The sequence below is a fragment of the Delphinus delphis genome, chromosome 15, assembly GCF_949987515.2.
Source record: "Delphinus delphis chromosome 15, mDelDel1.2, whole genome shotgun sequence".
Classification (NCBI taxonomy): Eukaryota; Metazoa; Chordata; class Mammalia; order Artiodactyla; family Delphinidae; genus Delphinus; species Delphinus delphis.
The window spans coordinates 5,606,030-5,628,859 of NC_082697.1; the positions used below are offsets into that span (position 1 = coordinate 5,606,030).

Consider the following 22,830-nt stretch of genomic DNA (forward strand, 5'->3'; position numbering starts at 1 on the left):
GTGTAGGGCAGTGGGATGCACCGCCCGGCACCTTCTGGGGATGGGAACGGCGTGGGCACGTGTCCCACCAACTGAGTGCTGTGGGATTTGGGTCGGGGTGGTCCTCCCTTAGCCGGGATGCCCCGTGATGAAGCTGGAAGCTGGCCTCTGTTGACTGGGCACGAGGCAAAGCAGGAAGCTGGTTTTGTTATTACGAGTCCTGTTATACTAGAAAGTTACCTCTTGCTGATTATAATCTGTGTTTATCCGTGCAGAGGTTTAAGGAAACACCAGATCATCAGGACTAACCCTCCGCGCGTCCGCCAGCTTAGGGCCCAGACAGCCCCTCAGATTTAGACACTTGTCTATGGGCGGGCCTACTCTTAAAAAAATGAATAACAAAAATTTCACAGTAAAATTGTACCCTTTTCTCTCTTTTTTCTTTTCCCCTGAACTCTGTTTATGTCAGACTTAGTAGCATTTCCTGTGCCTGACATTTTGTTTTGTTTTTGTTTTTTTGTGGTACGCGGGCCTCTCACTGTTGTGGCCTCTCCCGTTGCGGAGCACAGGCTCGGGACGCACAGGCCCAGCGGCCACGGTTCACGGGCCCAGCCGCTCCGCGGCACGTGGGATCTTCCCGGACCGGGGCACGAACCCGCGTCCCCTGCATCGGCAGGCGGACTCTCAACCACTGCGCCACCAGGGAAGCCCCCGACATTTTTTGATATGGGCAACTGACCTCCACCTGAAGTGAGGACCCACCCATGCCGGTCATTCTTCAAATAGCACGATTTCCACATTTATTCTTATGTGTGAGGAAACTGGGACGCAGGGGTGACAAGTCATTTGCCCAGCTTTGGGGACAGCAGGTCTGTCTGGCTTTGAGTCCCGGGTCACTGGTGTGTGACCTCATGCAGGTGACCGGAGGCATTCAAGTGCTCTGGGACCCAGCTTCTGTCTTGGTCAGCTTGGGCTCCCGTAACAAAACACCATTTTCTGGGTAGCTGAAACATCAGACGTTTATTTCTTGTAGTTTTGGAGGCTGGAAGTCCGAGATCAGGGTGCGTGCATGGCTGGGTTCTGTTCTCTCTGGCTTGCAGACGGCTGCCCTCTCGCTGTGTCCTCACATGATGGGGAGAGGGGTCAAGTCTCTTCCTCTTCTTATACGGGCGCTAATCCCATCGCTTCATGACCTCATCTATACCTGATCACCTCCCAAAGACCGCACCTCCTAATACCATCGTGTTGGAGGTTAGGGTTCAACACATGAATCTGGGGGACCCAATTTAGTTCATAGCAGTCCCCCTCTCATATGGTGTGGCTTAGGGCCCAGGGCAGCTGGGATTAAATGGGGTGATGGCAGCCATCTCTCAGTAAACAGGGGCTGCCCCGGTACTGCCTTTGGAGCCCAGTCTGGCTGCGGAATCTCTTTGAGGTCCTTCTGTAAACACGGGTGTGGCCCGATGTCCTGACTTGTCCTCACTGGGGACGCCTGTAAGTTCCTCTCCAGGTCCTCACACTTAAGACCCAGCATTTTCCTAAGTAGCTTCACGTTTGAAAAACCGTATTTATATTATTTATTCAAATCCCATTCTAGATTTTGACGAGGCCTGGACATTTTAAGAGCAGTGTGATGCGGCATCTGCCCCTTTTTGGGGGCAGTGGGTCAGACAGAAACTGGGCAGAGTGAACATAACCTTTGGAATCCCTTAGGAAGCTGCCGTGTTGGAGATGGACACACTCCGTGTAAGTCCCTGCTGCTGGTTTTTCTTCCAGCATTGGGGTAGTTTGCCACTTCTTCCGTGGCCCATGAGATGAAACAGTTGGCTTAAGTTTAGTGCCATATTATACCAAAATACCTTCTTTTAAAAAATATATATATATATTATTTATTTATTTATTGGCTGCATCGAGTCTTGGTTGCAGCACACGGGATCTTTCGTTGGGGCTCGCGGGCTTCTCTCTTGTTGGGGCTTGCGGGCTTAGTTGCCCCGCGGCATGCGGGCTCTTAGTTCCGTGACCAGGCATCGAACCCATGTCCTCTGTAGTGGAAGGCAGATTCTTAACCACTGGACCGCCAGGGAAGTCCCCGAAAATACTTATTTTTAAACACTAGCACCACTCTCATGAACAGGAAGTGCTGTAAGATATATACGTCCCAAAGCCTGCTCCTTGTTTCTGTGGAGAGGAATGATGTCTCATTTAGGACTTGTTCTAAGTCACAGTATACCTGCCTAACAGTGGCTTCAGCATTAAAAACATGTCAGTATCTCCCATAACAGCAATTCTGCGAAGTGATTCCAAGTTTGGGGTAGCAGCTCAGTAATATCATCCAGGTATCCATGAGCTTTCCCCCTTGCCTTCACCGTCCTCTAATGTCTTATGTCTGTTACCTCACGGTTACAGGATGGCTGCTACAGCCCCAGACATCACATCTTCATATAATCTCACGTTCAAGGCAAGAGAAAGGGAAAGGGTCCAAAGAGCTCTCCTTGCTTATCTGTCTCCTGGCTTCCTAGACATTCCCTAGAAGTCTTCTCTGTAAGTCCCCTGGCCCAAACTGGTTCACAAGGCCAGATCTTGCTACAAGGAAGGATGGAAAGGAATGAAACTGGCTTCTGGCCCACACAGTAGGAGGGAAAGCTTGGGGAAGGAAAGTGCATTGGAAGTGTTCGTTATGTAGCCACATTCAAATAATCTAAGTTGTTTCTCTCTCCCTCTTTGTCGTTGTTGCCTCTGTGGTGTATAGGTGGATTTATAGAAGTTATTTGCACATGTGATTTGACTCAACTCTTCACTATGCCCAGATAAATGGGGACCCTGAGCTAGTTTCCAAAGTCTCCAAATAATAGCGTGCCGCAGTGAATATATGCAGAAGTTGGGTTGCATGTTGGCATTAATTCAACCAGACCCTCTGCAGCCCATGGAGGGACTTCAGTTCCTCTTTAAACTGGAACCTGTGAGTAGGTATACCTCTCGCCCTGACTTTGAAGACTGCGTGGGATTCTGGCCAACAGCCAGTTGCCTGCTGAAAACTATCTTTATTTTATCACCATCTCCTTAGACAAGTGGCAAAACTTCTTGAAAATGATCTGAAAAGGTCAGAATCATTGTCCCATGGAAGAAAACAGAGGCCAGGTCTGAGCTCTGCTTGTGGGACAGGTGGCTCCTGTTTCCCTCTGGGTAGAGGATGAACAGATCAAGATACTCAAGGCATGTTAAGAATCTGTGTCTTTGTTGGTAAGCCGAGGGTGGAGAGCTACTTGGATGGAAGCCCTGCTATCCTGGTAGAACCTTGTTTGTACCCTGAAAGCCTGTAAGAACTTTTTCCAGTAAGTGGGTTCTGGGCACATGGGTTACTACTGCTTGTTTCCTAGAGAGACTGATGTGAGAGGGTCTGGGTATATCCCTAGGCCCACTGGTTGGAAGAGATGATCAGTGGAAAAGGAGGTAGAAGGTGTTTTCAGGTGTTATTTCTGTGCAGTGTGTGTTTGGTGTGAACAAAATTATATGTAACAGAATTTTGGGGTTGCAGGCAAGAAAATATATTCAAACTAGTTTAAGGAGAATAAATAGGAAATCGATGCATCCCCAAGACCTGGGAAAGGACATAACAGCGACTAGAATGTCCTTAGAGAGTCCAGGGGTTATTCTCTCCATGTCCCTCACTGAATAGCTTCCCTCTGACCTCTCTGTCCCACTGGATTCCTCTGCTACCCTGCCTATTGGGAGAAAGATGGCCACCCACAGCAACTTGTAGTCACAGCTCTCTGGCTAGCCACATACTTGCCTTACCAGCTTCCCTAGCAGGATGGAATGGACATGGGATGGTGTTCTAACCCGTGAAGCACCAGAGGAAATCTGCTGGGAGTAGAAAGGGATGGGAGATGGTTCTGAAAAATATTTTGCTTCCTGATGAGTGACAGATGAACAAACAGAACAGTCTATCCTTTTCTCCCTTTTCTTACCTTGAATGTGGTTCTGTGAAGATGTGATGTCTGGAGCTGTGGCGGCCATCTTGTGACCATTAGGCAACAAGCGTAAGGACTGAACATCAATGTGCAGGCGATGGCAGAGCAAAAAGATGGAAGAAACTTGAGTTCTTGATGACTTGGTTGAGCTACTGCACCCAAATAAAATTCCTCGGGAGGGACTCTTAGCTTGAATTACATGTTCACTCATGAATCGGTTGGGTCTAGAAGGTAGATCATGCTTCATAAATAAGGTTTCTGAGAGTCAGCCTTTGGCCCCCTGTGGCTGGGTTGGGGAGTTGGGGGTGTGTATACGATCTAATTATTGCTAAGCTAGCCATAAAAATAATAATAATCTTTGTAGCTAACATTTGTGAAGGGCTTACTATGTGCTAAGTACCCTTTATCCTCTTTACCTATATTACTAATTTAATTCTCATAACAGCTGTTTCAGGTGGGAGCTATTACCATCCTCCTTATTTTAGAGATGGGAAAACTGAGCACAGAGAAGTAAGCAGCTGGCCCAGAAAGTGTATTTGAATTTGGAGGTCCAGTTACTGAGCCCTCCCTCTTAAACTTGATCCCGAGCTGCTCCTCAGGCTTGAAGGATGGGTTTGGAGCAGGTGAATAAACAGCCTTGCTAACGGGAGGGTCATAGGTCAGGGCAGTAGGATGCCACATACATGTTTCCCAATTAGGTGCTTTAGGCATAATATCCCATTTCTTTGATTATCGATGCTTCTGAAACCAAGATGTCTTAAAATTGATAAAGGTGTTAGTATCTTTTCCCCAAACAGCTGGTATGAAATTGCTCTTACTATAGGGGGACTGTGGTGACAGATACTTCTTGAGTACAACTGGAGATGGATAAAGCCAGCCAATACGTATTGTTGATAAAACTGTTTATTGAAGTTTAACTTGTGTACAGAACAGTGCACGAATCTAGAACAGTCAGGAATTTCCACAAAGTGAACACACCCAGGTACCAGTGCCCAGAACAAGAAACAGAACGTGACCAGCTGCCAGAAGCCCCCTCACAGCCTCACCCAAGGGCGACTGCCATCCTGTCTTCTAACGCCATAGACTAGTGTTGCCTGTTTTAAAACTTTATCCATTTAATTGTACAAGTGTTCCCTTAAATCACTACCAATCATTTCCAATTATTTGGAAAGATGACTCCATTTAGACCTGTTTCAAGTAAACCAGAGGAGACTCACTTTGGAAATCTGTTTGCCGCTCTGCCGGTTACATTCAACAGAGAATCCAAACTGTAATTTCAGAACCATTGTTTGGTTTGACCTCGGATTCTCCTTCACTTACCAGAAATAGGTTCAAGGGACAAAAATGCAGTTTTAAGGGTGTTTTGATAGTTCAGCTTGGGAAGTCAAGTTCAGTTTGTTGCAATGTGAGCGTGAAACGAATGAGGGTCTTGAAGTTTGCTGGTTTCCACCAAACTCCCCCCTGCAAGCCCCCGGGGCGGCTTCTGAGCATCTCTTTACAGTCCTACTTGCAGAAGTGGACGCTGATGCCTCTGTGATGAGTGTTTTGCTCCATGTATGGGGTTTAGAGGAGACTCTTACTGTGAAAGGGAGATGGGAGTCCAGCATGAAGGAAACGCAGAACAATCTCTTCCTTAGCTGCACCTGCACTGCTCTGGCCTAATGAGTTTAGGTTGATGGAACCCAGACCTCAGGAAGGATTATAAATTCTCATTTGATTTGATTTGCTTCTAAAATACCTTAAACCAGCTGTGCCTGCCCAGCTGACCCAGGAGTCTCTGGCTGCTTTGGGGGAAGGTCTGAGCAGGCACCCTCCTGTCCTGGGGAGGGGCCCGTGGGCTGCCGCACTGCCCCTCCCACCCCCGGCCGCTCCCGGGGCCTCCTCTGGTCTGGCGCTTGTCCTTGTCATGTCCCATGATCGCTGGCCTCTGTCTTCTTGAATTCTCATGACGGCCCCATATAACTGGGGACCTCTTTGTGTCCCCATTTTATTGAAGGGGAAGCTAAGCCTCCCAGAGATGGGTTAACTTGTCCTGAGTCACTGCTGGTGATTGGCAGAGTCCGAGTCTGAACCCAGGCCAGAAGGCCCCATCTCAACCCCAATTCTCTGCTGCTTCTAGAGCTGAGTGAGACCGAGAGGGGCTTTTCTGCCCTCCCAAGGGAACCCGGGGGGAAAGTTTCCAAAGACTGTTCACTGAGATACTTGAGAACCTGCCCAGGGCCACGCAAGTGAGTATGGTGGGTGGGACAGTGGAGAACCACAAAACAATCAGAGCTGACATCGTTCAAGACTTTTCTGTGCGCCAAGGGCTCCACGGACGGGCTCTATTCTGGCGGTTCTCAAAGTGGGGTCCCTGGACCGGCCGCATCGGCATCTCCTGACAACCTGTTAGAAGTGCAAGTTCTTGGGCCACACCCCAGATCTCCCATGTTACAAATACTGGGAGCCGGTCCAGTGGTCTGTGTTTTGACAGGCTCCCCGGTGGTTCTGGAACACGCCGAAGCCTGAGGATCCCTGGTCTGTTTTAATCCTACACCGACCCAGTGAAGTCAGTGTTAGTCTCATCGTCCTCGCATCTGACAGATGAAGAGTAACTTGCCCCAGCGCCCCGTGGGTGGCAGGGCCGGGACTCCCCCCGCAGCCTGGCTCCATGTTCAAGCCTCTTACGTTCTGTACCTGGCTTCTCTCAGGTCTTACTCTGGGAGTTAAAACCTAGAAAAGAAGATGGTTAATAAACAGGTCAACGGGCCAATCAATCAATTCCTTAAGCCCTAGGAAGGACATGGATGGGGAGGGGCGGCTGGGAGGGAGTAAACGGCTCAGCTCAGCCAGCCGAGGGGAAGGGGTCTCGGGGCCGGGTGCGCCTGAAGCAGAGCCCCTGAACTTGCTGGGTCTGATGATTACCCAGCCTGATGTCACTCAGCAAGTGACAAACTCCCAGGTGGCCCTGTGACCGGGGCAGGGGTCGTCATTCCTATTTTACAGACGGAACTGAGAGCCCAGGGGCCACCAGCATCCGACGCAGGCGTCTCCCACAGCTCCGGGATTAAGTTCTCCCTGCTTCCATGGAATTTCTCACACTGGGAACCTGTTTCTGAGGAAGAACCTCCCCGCCTCTCTGAGAACACGTATTTGGACCCTGGTTTGTGATAAGCTCTTTATGTCGTCATGCTGCTATCAGAAACCAGCGCGCCGATGCTACAGAGCAGCGCTGTCCAATAGCACGTTCCCTGGTGATGGAAGTGTTCTGTGTCTGCCTTCCAGTACAGGCGCCCCTGGGCACATTTAAACCGATGACACTGAAATCAATGGAAACACTGCCACACCGGCCACATTTCAAGTGCTCTGTAGACACATGCAGTTCGTGGCTGCCATACTGGACCGTGCAGATGTAGAATTCGAGTTTAGGTCGAACTACATATAGGTCAAAATTGGTGGAAATTTCACAACTTTTTATGGTACAACCTAACAGAAGTGAAAGGGGACTCCAGGCCAATTAAATCCATTCTCTTGTTACTGAGGGAAGAACTGAGGCCCACGGAGCTCAGGTCCCACGCAGCCGATTGAGAGCCCAGGTGGGACCAGAACTGCCTGGGTCTCATGAGGCTTGTGTGTCTGTTAGCTCCCGGATTCTCAACTTGGCGTGGTTGACAGTTGAGGCTGGACCACCCCCTGTAGTCGGGGGCTGTCCTGTGCACTGTAGGATGCTTAGCAGTGTCCTGGCCATTACCCACCAGACTCCAGTAGCACACGCTCCCTAAGCTGTGACAAACAAAAAGGAATGCAGGCATTGCCCAAGAGCCCCTGGGGAGGGGAGGGGAGAACAAAATTGCCCCGGCTAAGAATCCCTAGTTTAGCTGAAATAGTAACTAGTTTCCATTCTGTCCCCTCATTTTCAATTAGCTAAGGACGGGGTGGGGACCCAGAGGTCCCTAAGGGCTGGGCTCCCCCGCTCTGGGGAGACGGGTACCCCTGGATGAAGGATGACTGCCTCGATTTATGGCGGAAAGGTTGATGTAAGCTCACAGCCTGTTTTTCTTTTCAGCTCTACCAGCGTCTGGGGCTTTTTAGGCAAACAACTGGCTTTGGCCCTAGAGATAATTAAACCCATCTTTTCTCCGTCTCCCCGCCCCATCCCCTAAACCCTTTGGTCCATTCAATTCACAATGATAACATTGTTCAGGCAACAGCGCACACATGTTGACGCCGGGGTGTTTAATCTCGCGGGGCAGCAATTCTCCGCTCCACCCCCTCCACATCTGCGCGGCTGCCACGCTTATGACAAAGCGCCTGGCCGCCAGCGGGCTCGCCTCCGCACCCGCGGCTCGGGACGCGGCCCCCTGCGTCTAACAAGGAGGCAGTGTCTCGGAAGACCCTCTCGGAGCGCCCGGCGCTGGGGCTCCAGGTGGTCTCGCTGGCAGCCAAAGCATTTGGTGGAAAGTTCGAGAGTTGAAGCGGCAGTTCAGGGGAGACAATGCCGCTTGTGTGCCCTCTGCCGGGCGGGGCCCCGCCCCCTGATTTGGGGGGCTGGGGAGGGAGGATGGGGAGACGGGTTAAGGCTACACCACCTTCAAGCGGTCGGCCTCCCTCGGGGCGACTCTAACACCAGCAGGAGCAGTATTTACACACCAGAGGGACCTGAGAGGAATGCGGAGTCCTCGCTCTCTGAGTTTAGCGTTTAAGGAGATTAATGTTGTGACCGCGTCGTGTGTGCTGAGAGCTTGGTGTGTACTTCAGGGATGTCTTTATTTAATCGTCTCCATGGCTAAGAGGTTGGCGGTGGCTCCCGGCATGAGGGAGAGAGTGTGGCTAAGTGGTGAAGCATTCAGACCAGCTGTGTGGCCGTGGGCAAGTGACTTTACCTCTCTGAGCCTCAGTGTACTCCTCTGTAGAATGGACACGATGCACGTGCTTACTGCTGAGTGGGGTGTTTTATAAGGATTCGAGGAAATGATGTGTGTGTGACACATGTGATGTGGTATCCAGGCCAGTGGGAGGGCTTTGATAATGGTACCCGTCCTCCTCATATCGTTAGGATGGCTGCTATCAAAACAAAACAAATCGTCAGAAAATGACAAGCGTTGGGGTGAGAGAATGTGGACCAATTGGAACTTCTGTGTGCTGTTGGTGGGAATGTAAAATGGTACAGCCTCTATGGAAAACAGTATGATAAGTCCTCAAAAAATTAAAAGTAGAAGTACCATGTGATCCAGGAATTCCGTTTCTGGGCATATATCCAAAAGGATGGAAAGCAGGGTCTCAAAGAGAGATCTGCACACCCGTGTCTGTAGCTGCATTACTCACAAGAGCCAAAAGGTGGAAGCAAGCCACGTGTTCCCTGACAGATGACTGGATAAACAAAACGTAGGGTATCCACACAATGGAATATTATTCAGCCTTGAAAATGAAACCAATTCTGAAGCATGCTACAACATAGATGAACCTGGAAGACATTGGGCACAGTGAACTAAGCCAGTCACAAAAGTGTGGTTCCACTGTATGAGGCACAGAGGGCTGTCAGAGTCCTAGAGACCGAAAGTAGACTGGTGGATGCCAGGGGATGGGGTGGGTGCAGAATGGGGAGGCGTGTAATGGGGCCAGAGTTTCAGTTCTGCAAGAGTAAGAGTTCTGCGTATTGCTTGTGCAGACATGTGAATGGACTTAACGCAACTGAACCGTACACTTTAAAATGGTTAAGATGGCAGATTTTATGTTGTGTGTATTTTTACCACAATTAAAAATAAAACTTTTAAAACGGTGGCTGTTACCTAGCTCAGGGGTTGGGTAGGTGACAGAGCTGCAATCCAAGTGAGCTTTTATCCACCTCTCACCTCTAGCAGGTCAACAGAGGGCTCTTTCCCCCAGAGCGGGCGGTCAAGAAATACTTGTAGAATGAATACAGTGGGGGTGAGGAGACACCGAAATATTTTCTTGGCCGTGTTTATCGTGTTAGACTTTGATGCAGTTTTCCTCTTCTCTATGTTTAGGACCGTCTCCCTTCTTCTGTAAGAGCAGCACAGTGTATCAACACTCATGTTATTAAGAGAACATTTTCCTGTTAGGGTCATTGGTATGTCTCTTCAGTTCTCTGGGACTCCCAATTTATGGCATGCCTCTGGCGGCTTTTTCAAGCTCCTTAATCTTGCCGTGTAAATCTTGGAATGAATGAAGAACCATCATCAAATTTCACATCCCTGAAGCTGCAGAGCCGTAAATCGCCGAGTGACAGCAGCCTTGGTAACATCAGCTCCAGTGAATTCTGGCGTGGGCCAGAACCTTCTGGATGAATTGTATCCCCGTAGTACAGGAAGGAGCCTGGGGTGAAAGTTTCAGAGTGAAATCGGGGTGGGGAGATGCTGGGCCACAGGATCCTAAGAAGTCAAGGGTCTTTGAAAACTCAGCTCTAGTTTCTGGTTATATTTTGGACTTTGGTTGGTTCTCAGAGCCTCGTGAAAGGCATCCAGGGGTCTGCCCCCAGCCCATAACTGGAGCTCGTGGTCCAATCTGAGCTCAGGGAAACCGGACGCTGAGTAAAGAGCAGACTTCCAATGCTGGACTTGCAGTTTTTACTTGGAAAGTGTCACTTTGCTTATAAAATATTTAAGTCCTCTCTCATAGTTTGGCGGCATCTTTTGGGGACAGTCAGAGGACCGCATAGTCTGGAAAGTTAACTAAGCTTTTTCTAAAAACCATGAAATTTTGGAAGGAACAGCTGGGCCATTAACTTGCTTACTACTATTTATCAGGTCTTCCTAGCCCTGGCCGGGAGACCGGCTCAAGGAGGGAATGAAGGCAGCTTTGTACGGGCTGACAGTCCCCCCTCCACGACGCAAATGTCTGTCCTCTGCAACTGGCCATCTCTTTGCTTCTCTGCCTTCTGTGCACGGCTGTCTCCACCATTACCACGTCCTGGGGTCTCTAAGCTGCCGACGATCAAACCCTGTGCGTGGCCTCCGTATCCCTGTTACCTGACGCTGGCTACCACCTGGTCATCTTATCCTGCCTGTCTCTGGTCCTGTTCCTTCCCCTGGACCGAGGTCTTGTGGTGGCCGTGTCTTCCATCTCCCGCACAGCCCCCCAGTAGTGGTCCGAGGCGGTGCTCATCTTTCTCATTGGATGTGCATTTTTCCCACAAAACTAGATGCATAAGTGCAATTCAGCAGCCCCCAACTGGACATTCAATTGTCCAGTCAAATTTCCCACTTGGATTTCCCACAGGTCGCCTCAAGTTTAGCTTTCTGCATCTACACGTGTTTCCTTCTCTCCTACTTCACCTGTGGAGCTCTTCCTCCTGCGCTTATATCCACCACTGGCATTATTGCCCACGAGGCGTTCCTAGCCAGCACTGGGTAGCCCTTCTCCATCTCCCTCTCTTCAAAATGCTTGCCCTTGACCAGTCTTTGGCTTCTGTCCATTCCCACTCCTGCTTCGAGGTGTTTACCCAGTAGAATTGTGTTCACCAACAGGAAGGATGTTCACTGTAGCCCGATTTGTAATAGTCCCAAACTGGAAACTCCCCAAATGCCCATAGAAAAATCAGCAGTGGCCTATTCATACAGTGGGGTCCAGTACAGCAGTGGAAATGAGTGAATAACCGCTCCGCATAGCCACGGAGGGCGCGCGCGGACACAGTTAAGTGAAGGAAGCAGAGGCAGAAGGGGAAGCCCCAGGCAGGCAGGGTGAGTCTGCGGGGTTGGGTGTTCGGATGGTGGTCACCTTTGGGGATGAGCAAGGGGCTGGGGTTTGGGAGGGGCCCGGGAGGGGCCCGGGGGGGTGTCTTTGGTGCCAGTAACGAATGTGCCGTGTCCTGCTCTGGGCGCGTTTGCATCGAGAAATGTCACCAAACTTCACGAACACGTAGGATCTGTGTGCTTTACTGCATGTATGTTATCAATAAAATAGTTGACTTAAAGACTAGAAGAGGATCACACGAAGTACTATATTGAATCCAATAGACTAATGGAGCCCTACTAAGCGTCAGGCTGTGCGGGGCACTGGAGGCTCACGATCGAGACGTCGTTGCCCCTGTTCCCAGAGCTCCGTCAGGGGGTCATCTTGTACTTGGAAATTATCCACGTCTGAAGAAAGCAGCTTTCACGGCAAGTGGCCACCTGGGCATCCCCACTATTACCTGGGGGTGTTTCCTGCCCATCCATTTCTGGGTGTGTATATAATTGGGCTCGATTGTTTTGCTCAGAGCTGCCTTGGATGCAAAGGACAGCAACCTGACTCTAAGTAGCTTACACGGGACTTGTCTGAAGGGTCTCCACGTGACTCACAAATTAGAAGAACTGAAACCTCAAACTTCAGGGAGGATGGGGACCACCAGGCCAGGGGATCAAGCCTGGAAGGCTTCCCCCTTAATTCTGAGCTCTGTCCTCCTTGCCTGGAGTCTTCTCACCGGCCGGCTTTCTCTGTGCGGTGATGGTGTGAGGCTGCCCAGAGTGCCACATTACATCCTTAGGGTTTAAGGCAGAGAAAACAAACAGGGCTCTTTCCCACCAGGTGCCAGTAAAAATAAAAGCAATCTTGTGTTGGGCCCAGCTTGGGGCTCGTTCCCTCCCATCCCTCAGCTCTGGGGAAGTAGGTCAGGGGACAAGGCGGTGGCTCCCTTGGGACCGTTTGGCTCGGTTGCAAGAGCCACGATGAAGCTCTCCAAGAGGAGGAGATGGCGTGAACGTGGCACCCGCGGGTGACATCACAGTGAGCTGTGTCTCAGCACGAAATGAACCCGTAAGGAGCAGGAGGAATATTGCATCTTCTAGAGCTCTTCTCCCATGTGTATAAGAGTTTATTGTATTCATTTATCTTTGTGTATTATTATGTGTGCACATCAGTATGTGTATATCGGGGGGCATACCCCTAATTTTTAGGGTGTTAAATACAGTTCTATAAAGTGTGGCTCTGGAAACCTCCACCTAGGTACCCTTTATTTATTTATTTTTAAATTTTATTTATTTTTGGCTGCGTTGGCGCTCACAGGCTTTCTCTAGTTGTGGAGAGCGGGGGCTACTCTTCGTTGCAGTGTGCGGGCTCCTCATTGCTGCGGAGCACAGGCTCAGGTGTGCGGGCTTCAGTAGTTGCAGCATGTGGGCTCAGTAGTTGTGGCTCACGGGCTTAGTTGCTCCATGGCATGTGGGGTCTTCCCGGACCAGGGCTTGAACCCGTGTCCCCTACACTGGCAGGTGGATTCTTAACCACTGTGCCACCAGGGAAGCCCCACTTAGGTACCCTTTAAATGCCTGCTGCCCTCTGCAAGTCTGCATGGCAAGCTGCCTTTGGTTATCGTAATCCGCTTGTGCAGAGGACCCTAACTTAGTGAGGGGCACACTTGGACGTATCGTGTGACTGTAAATGGGAGGAGAACCCCTAGGTGCTGAGAGGAGGCAAACGCGCTTGGGTGATGCTTGGGGATCAGGCTTGACCTGTATGTGGGGCAGAGGTCTTGCCTGACATGTCAGAGGGTCATGAGATGGGATACCGCCTCCTGTTCCACCTGCCTCTACCCTTCATTGGCACCCTCCAGCCCAAAATTTGCCCTCCCGGGGCCAGCTTTGGGGTTATCATTTCGGGCTTTTGTGAAAGAAGGACATCAGAATCGGCTTTGGGGACAGTCGTGAAGCTGGTTGCTGTCAGGATGGTTTTTCTGGAATCTATTTTCTTTGGACTTAGCTTTTGGTTCTCAGGGGTTTGGACTTTTTTAATCTTTTGAAGATGAAGGTCCTTTGTTCATTCCTGTGAGTTCACTCAGTCAGTGGTGTTCTAGACTATAAAGGGCAGTGGGAGAAAAAGCCGGTTTCCTGGGTTCTGGGTTTCCTTGGGTTGCTTTTCTTAATGGGCTCAGGGAGATATCAACTCTAGACATTTATTTTAAAACTCGAGTCTTGGGTAATCAACTACAGTAATTTAACAACAAAGTGTGAAGACAGTTTTCTCCCTAAAATGCATGCATGTTTCCATCTGCTTTAGTGGTGACTGTTAAGCCATCTTTTTTTTTTTAATTAATGTATTTATTTGTTTATTTTTGGCTGCGTTGGGTCTTCGTTGCTGCGCGCGGGCTTTCTCTAGTTGTGGCGAGCGGGGGCTACTCTTCGTTGCGGTGCGCGGGCTTCTCATTGCAGAGGCTTCTCTTGTTGCAGAGCACAGGCTCTAGGCACACGGGCTTCAGTAGTTGTGGCACACAGGCTCAGTAGTTGTGGCTCACGGGCTCTAGAGCGCAAGCTCAGTAGTTGTGGCACACGGGCTTAGTTGCTCCATGGCATGTGGGATCTTCCCGGACCAGGGATTGAACCCGTGTCCCCTGCATTGGCAGGCGGATTCTCAACCACTGAGCCACCAGGGAAGCCCTGTTAAGCCATCTTGATCCCTGAGACTGAAATGGTGTAGACTCCACACGGTGGAGCGGTTTCCATATTAAATGGAAACCTTGGGAAGAGGAGATTTGGGATTTGCTTTGAACTTTGAATTAGTCGCTGCTCTTCTTTTAAAAAATGACTGTTTTGGGCTTCCCTGGTGGCACAGTGGTTGGGGGTCCGCCTGCCGATGCAGGGGACACGGGTTCGTGCCCTGTTCCGGGGGGATCCCACGTGCCGCGGAGCGGCTGGGCCCGTGAGCCATGGCCGCTGAGCCTGTGCGTCTGGAGCCTGTGCTCGGCAACGGGAGAGGCCACAGCGGTGGGAGGCCCGCGTACCGCAAAAAAAAAAAAAAAAAAAAAAAGACTGTTTTTTCTTTGATAAATCACAAGATTATGTAGGTTTCAGGAAGAACAGAATAATGACATGGTTCATCCCTCTCATTGTCTTAAAATGATTAATGAAAAAATTTCACTTAGGAAGCCATGCCAAAGAGCCTGTAAATGTTTGCAAGAAATTTAGTTGGACACTTTATCCATTTATCTTTTTTTAAAAAAGAAACCTTATAACCCTGATATCTTAATTGTCTTAGCAGTTAAGATACGTTTTATCTTACACATTAAAAAAAGTTACATATACACCTGCTGCAGCAAACTATATTTGTGATTATATATCAGTGTTTTCTTTCTTCATTGCCTGTGACTTTAGTGACTGTACCTGTGTTAATGTCATGCTTATCCAAACATTTCTTTTCTGTTTGATCTATTGTAATTTTTTTCAAATAAAGTTATCATAGCTGAACTATGTAAATACCCACACGCACATATTATTTTTTCTGTACTGATTGTCACTCTTACAGCTCATTGTTTGAGAGGCCCTGTAAAAATGACCCATACAAATTACTTCCCGTTCGCCAGGCACTGTTGTAAGTGCCGCCTCCTGTGACCTTCCCTGTGAGAGAGGACCAGTGTAATATCCCTGGAGGAAGGGGATACGCACAGAGGTTAAGTAACTGGGCCAAGGCCACAGGCAGTGCACAGCTGAGATCTGAACTCAGGCCACCCGGCTCCAGGGAGTGTAAAGGTCAAGAGTGGGGTTTCGGAGCTCAGGCACTCACCGAACGTGTGGCCTCGGGCAAGTTACCTTTCCTCCCTGAGCTTCAGTTTCCTCATCTGTCGAATGGGGCTCAATCCTGCCTCGCCTGGATCCACCACGTGACGGCCAAGAGTGCTCAACGCGAGAACCGTCACGGAGCACGTGCCTTTCTGCACTTCTGGGTTCCTCAGCCATCTGCATTTGTAAATTGTGGGTCCACTGTCCCATTCTCTGCTCGGGTTGATGGCTGTGTTTGCCAGCAGGAGCTGTGGTGAGGCATGGTCTGTCCCCGCGCTGGGAGCAGGGGCACCGGGGTCTGTCGGGGTCTCGCCGAGTCCCAGGCACCGTGCCCGAGGCTCCTGTGCACAACGGCACGAAGCTGGCTCGCTCGCTCGCTGAATACTGAAGCACCGCACACCTCAGGGGTTCTTTCTGGCCTTTGGGGGTTTGGCTCCGCTGCGGGCGAAGGGAAGACGGTTGGAAATAGAGACTGTATCTGTGCAGTCTGTCAGCATGGGGGGCCACTCCTGGTGTTCCTTAGCTGCATGTCAACTCCTGTAAATGGAAGTATCTAAGGGGATGTTTCAAGGAGTGGCCAGAAGGATGGGGCGGGGTGGGCGGGAGACAACCAAGTGTTCACAGTGAAGGGGACTGCAGGAGGGCAAGGTCTGCCGAGGCTGGAAGAGCCACATGTTGGCCGCTGCTACCTGGAGGTCCAGAAAAATGGTGACCGTAGGGTGTCCTTTCCATTTGGTTGTGGGTGGTCTCTGGTGACCTTGGCTTGGGTGGGGTGCTGGGGCTGGGGGGCGACGCAGCTGAGTTCACTGCGAGCGAGCTCAGGGGGGCAGGGGGGCACCCTCCGGCCGCTCACTGGGGCACAGGGATTCTCTCCAGGAGTTGTCGCCTCCCCTCAGCCCCCCACCCAGAGTCCCCTGCAGAAAAGTACCTGAGGACTGTGCCCACGTCTTTGGCAGGACAGACTTGCCTTCTTCCATCACCCCCGCCCCCCGTACATAAAAGTGCTCGGGCGCGATATCGAACACGCACAGCTCCACTTCCGGGTGTGCCTGCCCCCCGGAAATACGGGTGCCCGGATGTGCACAGCAGCGCTGCTCGCAGAGCCCCAAACTGGAAACTACCCAGATGCCCGTGTCCTGTGGGATGGATCCGTGAACAGGGCTGTAATCGAGCTGTGGAATACTGTACAGCAACGAGGAGGAATGAACGTCCACAGCAACGTGGATGAATCGCACAAACGCTGTTGAGTGAAAGAAGCCTGGCACAGAAGAATAGATACTGTATTATTCCCTGTTTATAATGTTCAGAAACAAGCAAAACTAACCTCTGGTTTGAGAAGTTGGGGGGAGAGGAAGGGGGCACTGGTAATGTTCTGTTTCTTGATCTGGGAGGAGGTCCCATGGTGGGTTCACTGTGACAGTTCACTGAACTGCACCCCTGTGGTTGTGCACGCACAACACGTATGTTGTAATGCAGTGAAAACATTCTAACAGACACGCCAAGGAACTCCCCTTGCTGAGCTGTCAGCGCTGCCACTGAGATGTGTGGTTAAGGCCTCGGGTTGGGTGGGACCTCGGTTTCAGTCTCAGCTCCCCGACCCTGGGAGGCCGCACCACGCCTCTTGGGTCTCAGGTGCACCTCTACCCCTACCGACGCGGCATTGTGCTCACCTCCTAGGGTGACGTGAGGGCTGAATGAGCTAGAAGGGTGACCAAGACTGGCCCGGGGCATTTCCCTAGTGACAGAGGCCCCCTTCCCCTGGGGTCCCCTCCCGAGGCTCCCTCGATGCCCCGTGGGGGGCACTTTGCAGAGGCTGCCGCAGTAGACCCTGCATCCTCATCTTCTCCATAAATCAAAGTGGAAATGCCCTGGGCCAGTCATATTATTAAGGTTTAAAACAGATTTTTGGTTTTTAAAGGGCCTTTGGGCTGCCAGTGCTGTGAACCTCCTTCCTCAAAGGCATTCACGCGTTCTCGTCCTGCTTGTACCTGTGGCAGCCCTAACCCCCCAGCCTGAGGGCTTTCACGCTGAGAAAGCTGAAGCTCGCTGGTCATGTTTCTCCTCCCTTCTGGCCAAGCTGGTTGCACTCTCCCTCCCTGTCTCTCTGCTTCCCCACCCCCGAGGCAGGAAGTGGAGATTGGGCTGTATCTCCCAGGAGATGAAGGGTACCTGCAGATGTTGCAGGCCCACCTGGGCTTGGCCATCCTGCATCTTTGCAACACCGACGATGCTCACCTTCGTTGCTGCTCCATGTTAGTCCAAAGGATGCACGATCCTTGGGAACCAGGGGCCCACTCCCCGAAGCATCGCTCTTGCACTTACATCCATCTGGGTGTTCGCCGTCTATGAAGTGGACATAATGGCTTAGTCTAGTGTCACTGCCAGTATAAGGGAGAAGGGCTTGGTCCCTTGACCTTGTTTTGTCCTGAAGTCCTCTTCCAAACCCCCCACCCTCCCCGCCAAGATGCTGCCATTCACCTCTTTTTCTTCTTTTTGTCTAAGGCTGTGTAAACCCTGGCTGCTGTTAGAGACATCTGGGGTGCTTTAAAAAGTACAGGTTTCTGGGCCCCTTCCCCAAAGATAGTGATTCATTTGGTTCCGAGAGGGGCAGGGTGCTGGAGCCCACTTTGTGCCAGTCTGCCCACCACTGTTCTCAGTGACTTCACTTTGGTAGCTTGAAATCTTCCAAGATGAAAATTGGCAAACACCGCAGATCGGGTCCTAGAGAGCCGGTTATTAAACGTTTACCAGCCCCCACTGGGCTAGGGCATCAATGTGTTCTCAAAGTTCCCATGGTGATTGTCACACGCAGCCAGGGCTGAGCACCACTGGCCTAGGTAACCCATGATAGGCATAGTAAGGTTGACGTTTACACTGTAGCTCACAGCTATCCAGCGCTTCCAGTGGTTAAGCTATTTATATGAATTAGATCACTTAACTCTCACAGCAACCCATGAAGGGGGATTATTATTCCCATTTTTCAGATGAGGAAACTGAGGTCTGGATAGCTAACCTGGCACTTGTCCAAGCCCACCCAGCTTGGTAGTGGCTGAGTCTGGATTTGAGCCCAGGCCTGAGTCCCCGGAGCCCAGGCCTGTCCAGGGCCTCTGGGATGACTTGGTCAGTACCCCACTCTCCCCAGCAAGTTGGTGCAGAGTTCATTGTTCTTATTGTCCAAGGTGACCACGGGGTCTGAGCCTGTGACCTGTAGTCTGCTGCAGGTCAGCCTGGAACAGGCAGTCATCACCAGGGGTCACCGGCTCTGGGCAAGTCTCCATCGAGCTTAGGCAAGATGCTTGGACTCTGAGCTGGGAGAGTGAAACCCAGTCACTAATGAGCTTTTGGTGCCGATGTGTGTTTTCTCCCCTTTGCAGTGGAACACGACAAAGAGTTCTTCCACCCACGCTACCACCACCGGGAGTTCCGGTTTGATCTTTCCAAGATCCCAGAAGGGGAAGCGGTGACTGCAGCCGAATTCCGGATCTACAAGGACCACATCCGGGAACACTTCAGTAACGAGACGTTCCGGATCAGCGTTTACCAGGTGCTGCAGGAACACTTGGGCAGGTGGGTGCTGTACTGGTGCCTGGGAGAGGTCCTGAGCTGCTTCAGCTGCAGAGGAGCTGGTGGCCAGAGGATGCGACCAGACTGGTCATGACCGCTCCCCCCGTGGATCACCAGCCACGTGCCCTGGATGGAGTATCTTTTTTTAGAGATGGTGTATGGTGTATGTCTCCACCTCTTAAAACTATCACCGTCAGCAGATCGAGTTAGGAATAGGGGACAGCCAGGTGAGCCAGGGATTGGGTGGCCCCCGTGGGGAATTATGGGTAGTCTGGGTCAGCCTGTGTTTAGGGGGAACGAGGAAGAGGAAGAAGCGTTTTTGACGGTCTGCTTCTCTCCCATGTGATGTCAGGCCACCAATGAAAGTGGCCATTTGTAATAAAATGCTAGGGGATAAAAATCCCCAAATCAAAAATAAACGGTCAGAGAACTCTGAGCCTTCCAGGAATCTTGAGGTCAGGAACGAAAAGCTTGGGTTGAAGGACTTTCATTTCTTGAGACCCTTCCGTTTCGTTTCAAAGTCCTCTGAGAGGTGAGAAGGCTGAGAGAATGGGCTGGAACTTCTTTTTTTTTTTTTTTTAACATCTTTATTGGGGTGTAATTGCTTTACGATGGTGTGTTAGTTTCTGCTTTATAACAAAGTGAATCAGTTATACATATATGTATGTTCCCATATCTCCTGCAGTCCCGAGGTGGTGCTGCCTGGTGGCTGGGTTTTTGGACATCGCGGGCTCTTGGACTTTTACTCCCACCGGCACCACCTGCCACTCCTCATGACGGAAGAAAGGTGGTGTGGACGCCCCCTTCTGCTGGGCTGTCCTAGCGTCTTCAGCAGGAAAGGGGACCTCGTAGCACGTTTGGGGACATAGCGACTCTCAGCACCTGGCTTGGCAGGCACTGTCATTTGGAAGGTCATCTTAAATACTAAGAAAACCAAGCTTGTCTTGAGTGTTTCCAGTGTTTCGCCTTCGTTAACTGCCTCTGCGCCCAGTTTCTCGCGTTGTCTCAAATCAGCAGCTACGTGTGCATTTATATCTTTTCACAAGTGATATCTCGTCATAGAGTCTCTCCTGCACCTACTTCTATCACTAAACCTTGACAGTCTTGACAGTAAGCCTTGACCATCCTTCCACGTCCCTTCCCAGGGGGCATCCTCGTTCTTTTCATCACCACGCGTCTCCAGTCGTGTGGGTTGTGCTCTAAGGTATTCAGCCAGTTTCCTGCGGGCACAAGGTGGATTCTCAACTTTTCCGAATTATAGACGGTGTGGGTGGGGCGTATAACACACGTGCTTGTCTATCAGTCGGATATAGTTCTAGAAATAGAATTGTGGGGTCGGGGGCGCATACCTTGGTGACTCTGATAGATTTTGCTGAACTGCTCCCTTTGGAGGCTGTGTCAATATATACTTCTGCCAGCCACATGGAGGGGGCCTGTGGCCCCATGTGCTCCCCAGCATGGGCTCTTATTGCACTGTTTTGATCTTAGTCTGTCTGATGGGTGACACGTGGCGTCTCAGTGTGGATTAAGTTTGCATTTTAGAGCGCCCGCTTGAATGCACTGCCCTGTACTGCTCCCCTGCTAGAGAGGATGGCAGACCCTCCCTGAGGGGATGGCACCTTTCTGGAATGTGGGTGTGGCTCGGAAGGGGGTGCGGGCAGCAGACAGCCTTGGCAGTCACCTCCGAATCTTACTAAAGGCACTCAGGTGCCCCACTTCACCCTGGTGGGCTGGACCCTGGCCCCCAGACCCAATTTCAATAAGAAGCATTGAGTTCAGTCCCCCAGGGTAACATATGTTTGCTCTGTACTCTGACGGATCCCCCGGGACTCTTGAACGAGAGCACATGTTTGGCTGTTTTCTCCTGAAGGCTGACCAACTGGGGCGAGGCAGGTACCCAGAGGCTATCTGTCAGTAGCACTCGATCGGTCCACTTGTGCAAAAGCCAAGCCCTGCTCACACCCCAGGGCCTCCTGGCAGGCTCCCCAAAGCTGCCTCAGAAACCTCCACCCAGAGGTTTAACCTCAGGAACGTAGCTGCCCCTATGGCCTTTGGCTGAGCGGGACTGGAAGGGTTGGCTGGTGTCGCCTGTGCAGCTCTTCCCCCAAGTTCTCCACGCAGGAAGGCATTCGTCCTCCCTGGCCGGCGGTCTCTGGGGTCAGCTGGGATGCTGCTGGCGTGGGCCCCTCCCTCACGTGCGTGGGAGCTTTCTTCGTGTCTGGAGCATCCTCAGGCCCCGCCCTTGACGCGAGGGGCACCCCACCCCTCGGCCCCACGCCTGCCGTGTGCGCCCGTTCCACTCCACGCGCCGGGAAGAGCAGCGGAGACCCAGCAACGGGCGAGACGGGCCTGGCGTGCACGTGCCTCCCTCGCGGGGCGGGTGGGCTGCGCAGAGGCCACTGCATTTGGAGAGACCCGTGGGAGCCCAGCCATTTGCTTATTCAACCACTGCTGCTAAACCGCTGGAATAAACCAGCCCGGCTCACGGGGGCAGGGACCTCGTCTCAACTCTGTGTGAGGGGTGTACCGGTTTCCTGCCCTCACGAAGCACCACACACTGGGTGGCTTGAAACGATAGAAATGTGCTCTCTCACAGTGCTGGGGGCCGGAAGTCTGAAATCAGGGTGTCAGCGGGCTGTGCTCCTTCTGAAATTTGCAGGGGAGGATCCTTCCTGCCTCTTCCAGCTTCTGGTGCTGCCGTCGATGGCATTCCTGGCGCTCGGTGGCGCCGCTCCCATCTCCACCTCCGTTGTCACATGGCTCTGGCATCCTCTCTGTGTGCCTCTCTCCTCTTCTGATAAGGAGACCAGTCATCTTGGCTTAGGGGCCGTCCTGCTCCAGCATGACTTTTCATTACTTAACTGATCATGTTCATAAAGACCCTAATTCCAAATAAGGTCACATTCAGAGACACCAGTGGTAGGACTTGAGCGCATCTTCTTAGGAGATACAGTTCCATCCATAACAGGGGGTGAAGACGGGCAGTCAGCAAATAAGCAAATAAATAGGCCCACTGGCCAGACAAGGTGACTGGTGGTCCTTGACGGCCTGTTGAGCTGGGGATATTTGAAGGACTAGAAGGAACTGAAATGGGGTGCGGGGAGAGTATCTCCGGGGAACCGCAAGGGCCACCGTCCTAAGGTGCAGACAAGCATGTTTGTTAGAAGGACAGAAGGGAGGTGATGATGCGGGGGTGGGTGTGAGCCACTGGGTCCTCACTTAGAAGAAACACAAGCCTTTGGCTTCCCTAGTGCCTGCTGGCAGCCCCTCAGCCTTCTGTCTGTGTCAACCTGCTGACTTCGTGGGCACTGGTTTGAAGTGGCTGCCTCCTCAGCCCTGCCTTAGCTCCATGGGGTGGATCCAGAGGCCCTGGGAGGGGAGAAGGCCTGAGTCACTGTGGTTGGAAGAGGGACAGGCGGGACAGGACAGCTGTCAGTGGCTCTGTGGCCGGCGTGGCAGGTTGCCCCGAAGAGCAGCTTGGCCACAGGCCACCTCTGGGGACGCTCAGGACAGCGTTGGGAATTCCTGCCTCGGGGGGCTTTGGGCTTTGCTGGGAGACCGAGTCACCCCTCAGCAAATGTTTGAGTACCTGCTGTGCTGGGCGATGGTGGACGTGACCAGACCCCAGTCCGAGCCCTTGAGGAGGTCACATTCAAACAGAGGAGGAGACGCAGGAGGACACGGCAGGTGCAAAGTATGAAGCAGAGCAGAGAGTGGACCGAGAGGCCGCAGGAGGGCCGGAAGGGGCTGCTTGCTTTAGATTTCTAAACTTCCTATCTGTACTTTTTTTTCTGGAATTTATTTATTTTTTATTTATTTATTTTTGGCCGCGCCGGGTCTTCGTTGCTGCG

At 51.6% G+C, this 22,830-nt stretch overlaps 1 protein-coding gene across 1 annotated transcript in view; it reads left to right on the plus strand.

Annotated features, from left to right (window-relative positions):
• Positions 1 to 22,830, plus strand: part of BMP7 (bone morphogenetic protein 7) — an 89,619-nt gene that overhangs the window by 13,871 nt on the left and 52,918 nt on the right. Inside the window, exon 2 of the mRNA XM_060033373.1 lies at positions 18,790 to 18,982. Coding sequence (XP_059889356.1) covers positions 18,790 to 18,982 — 193 coding nt within the window. The remainder of the gene's footprint in view (positions 1 to 18,789; positions 18,983 to 22,830) is intronic.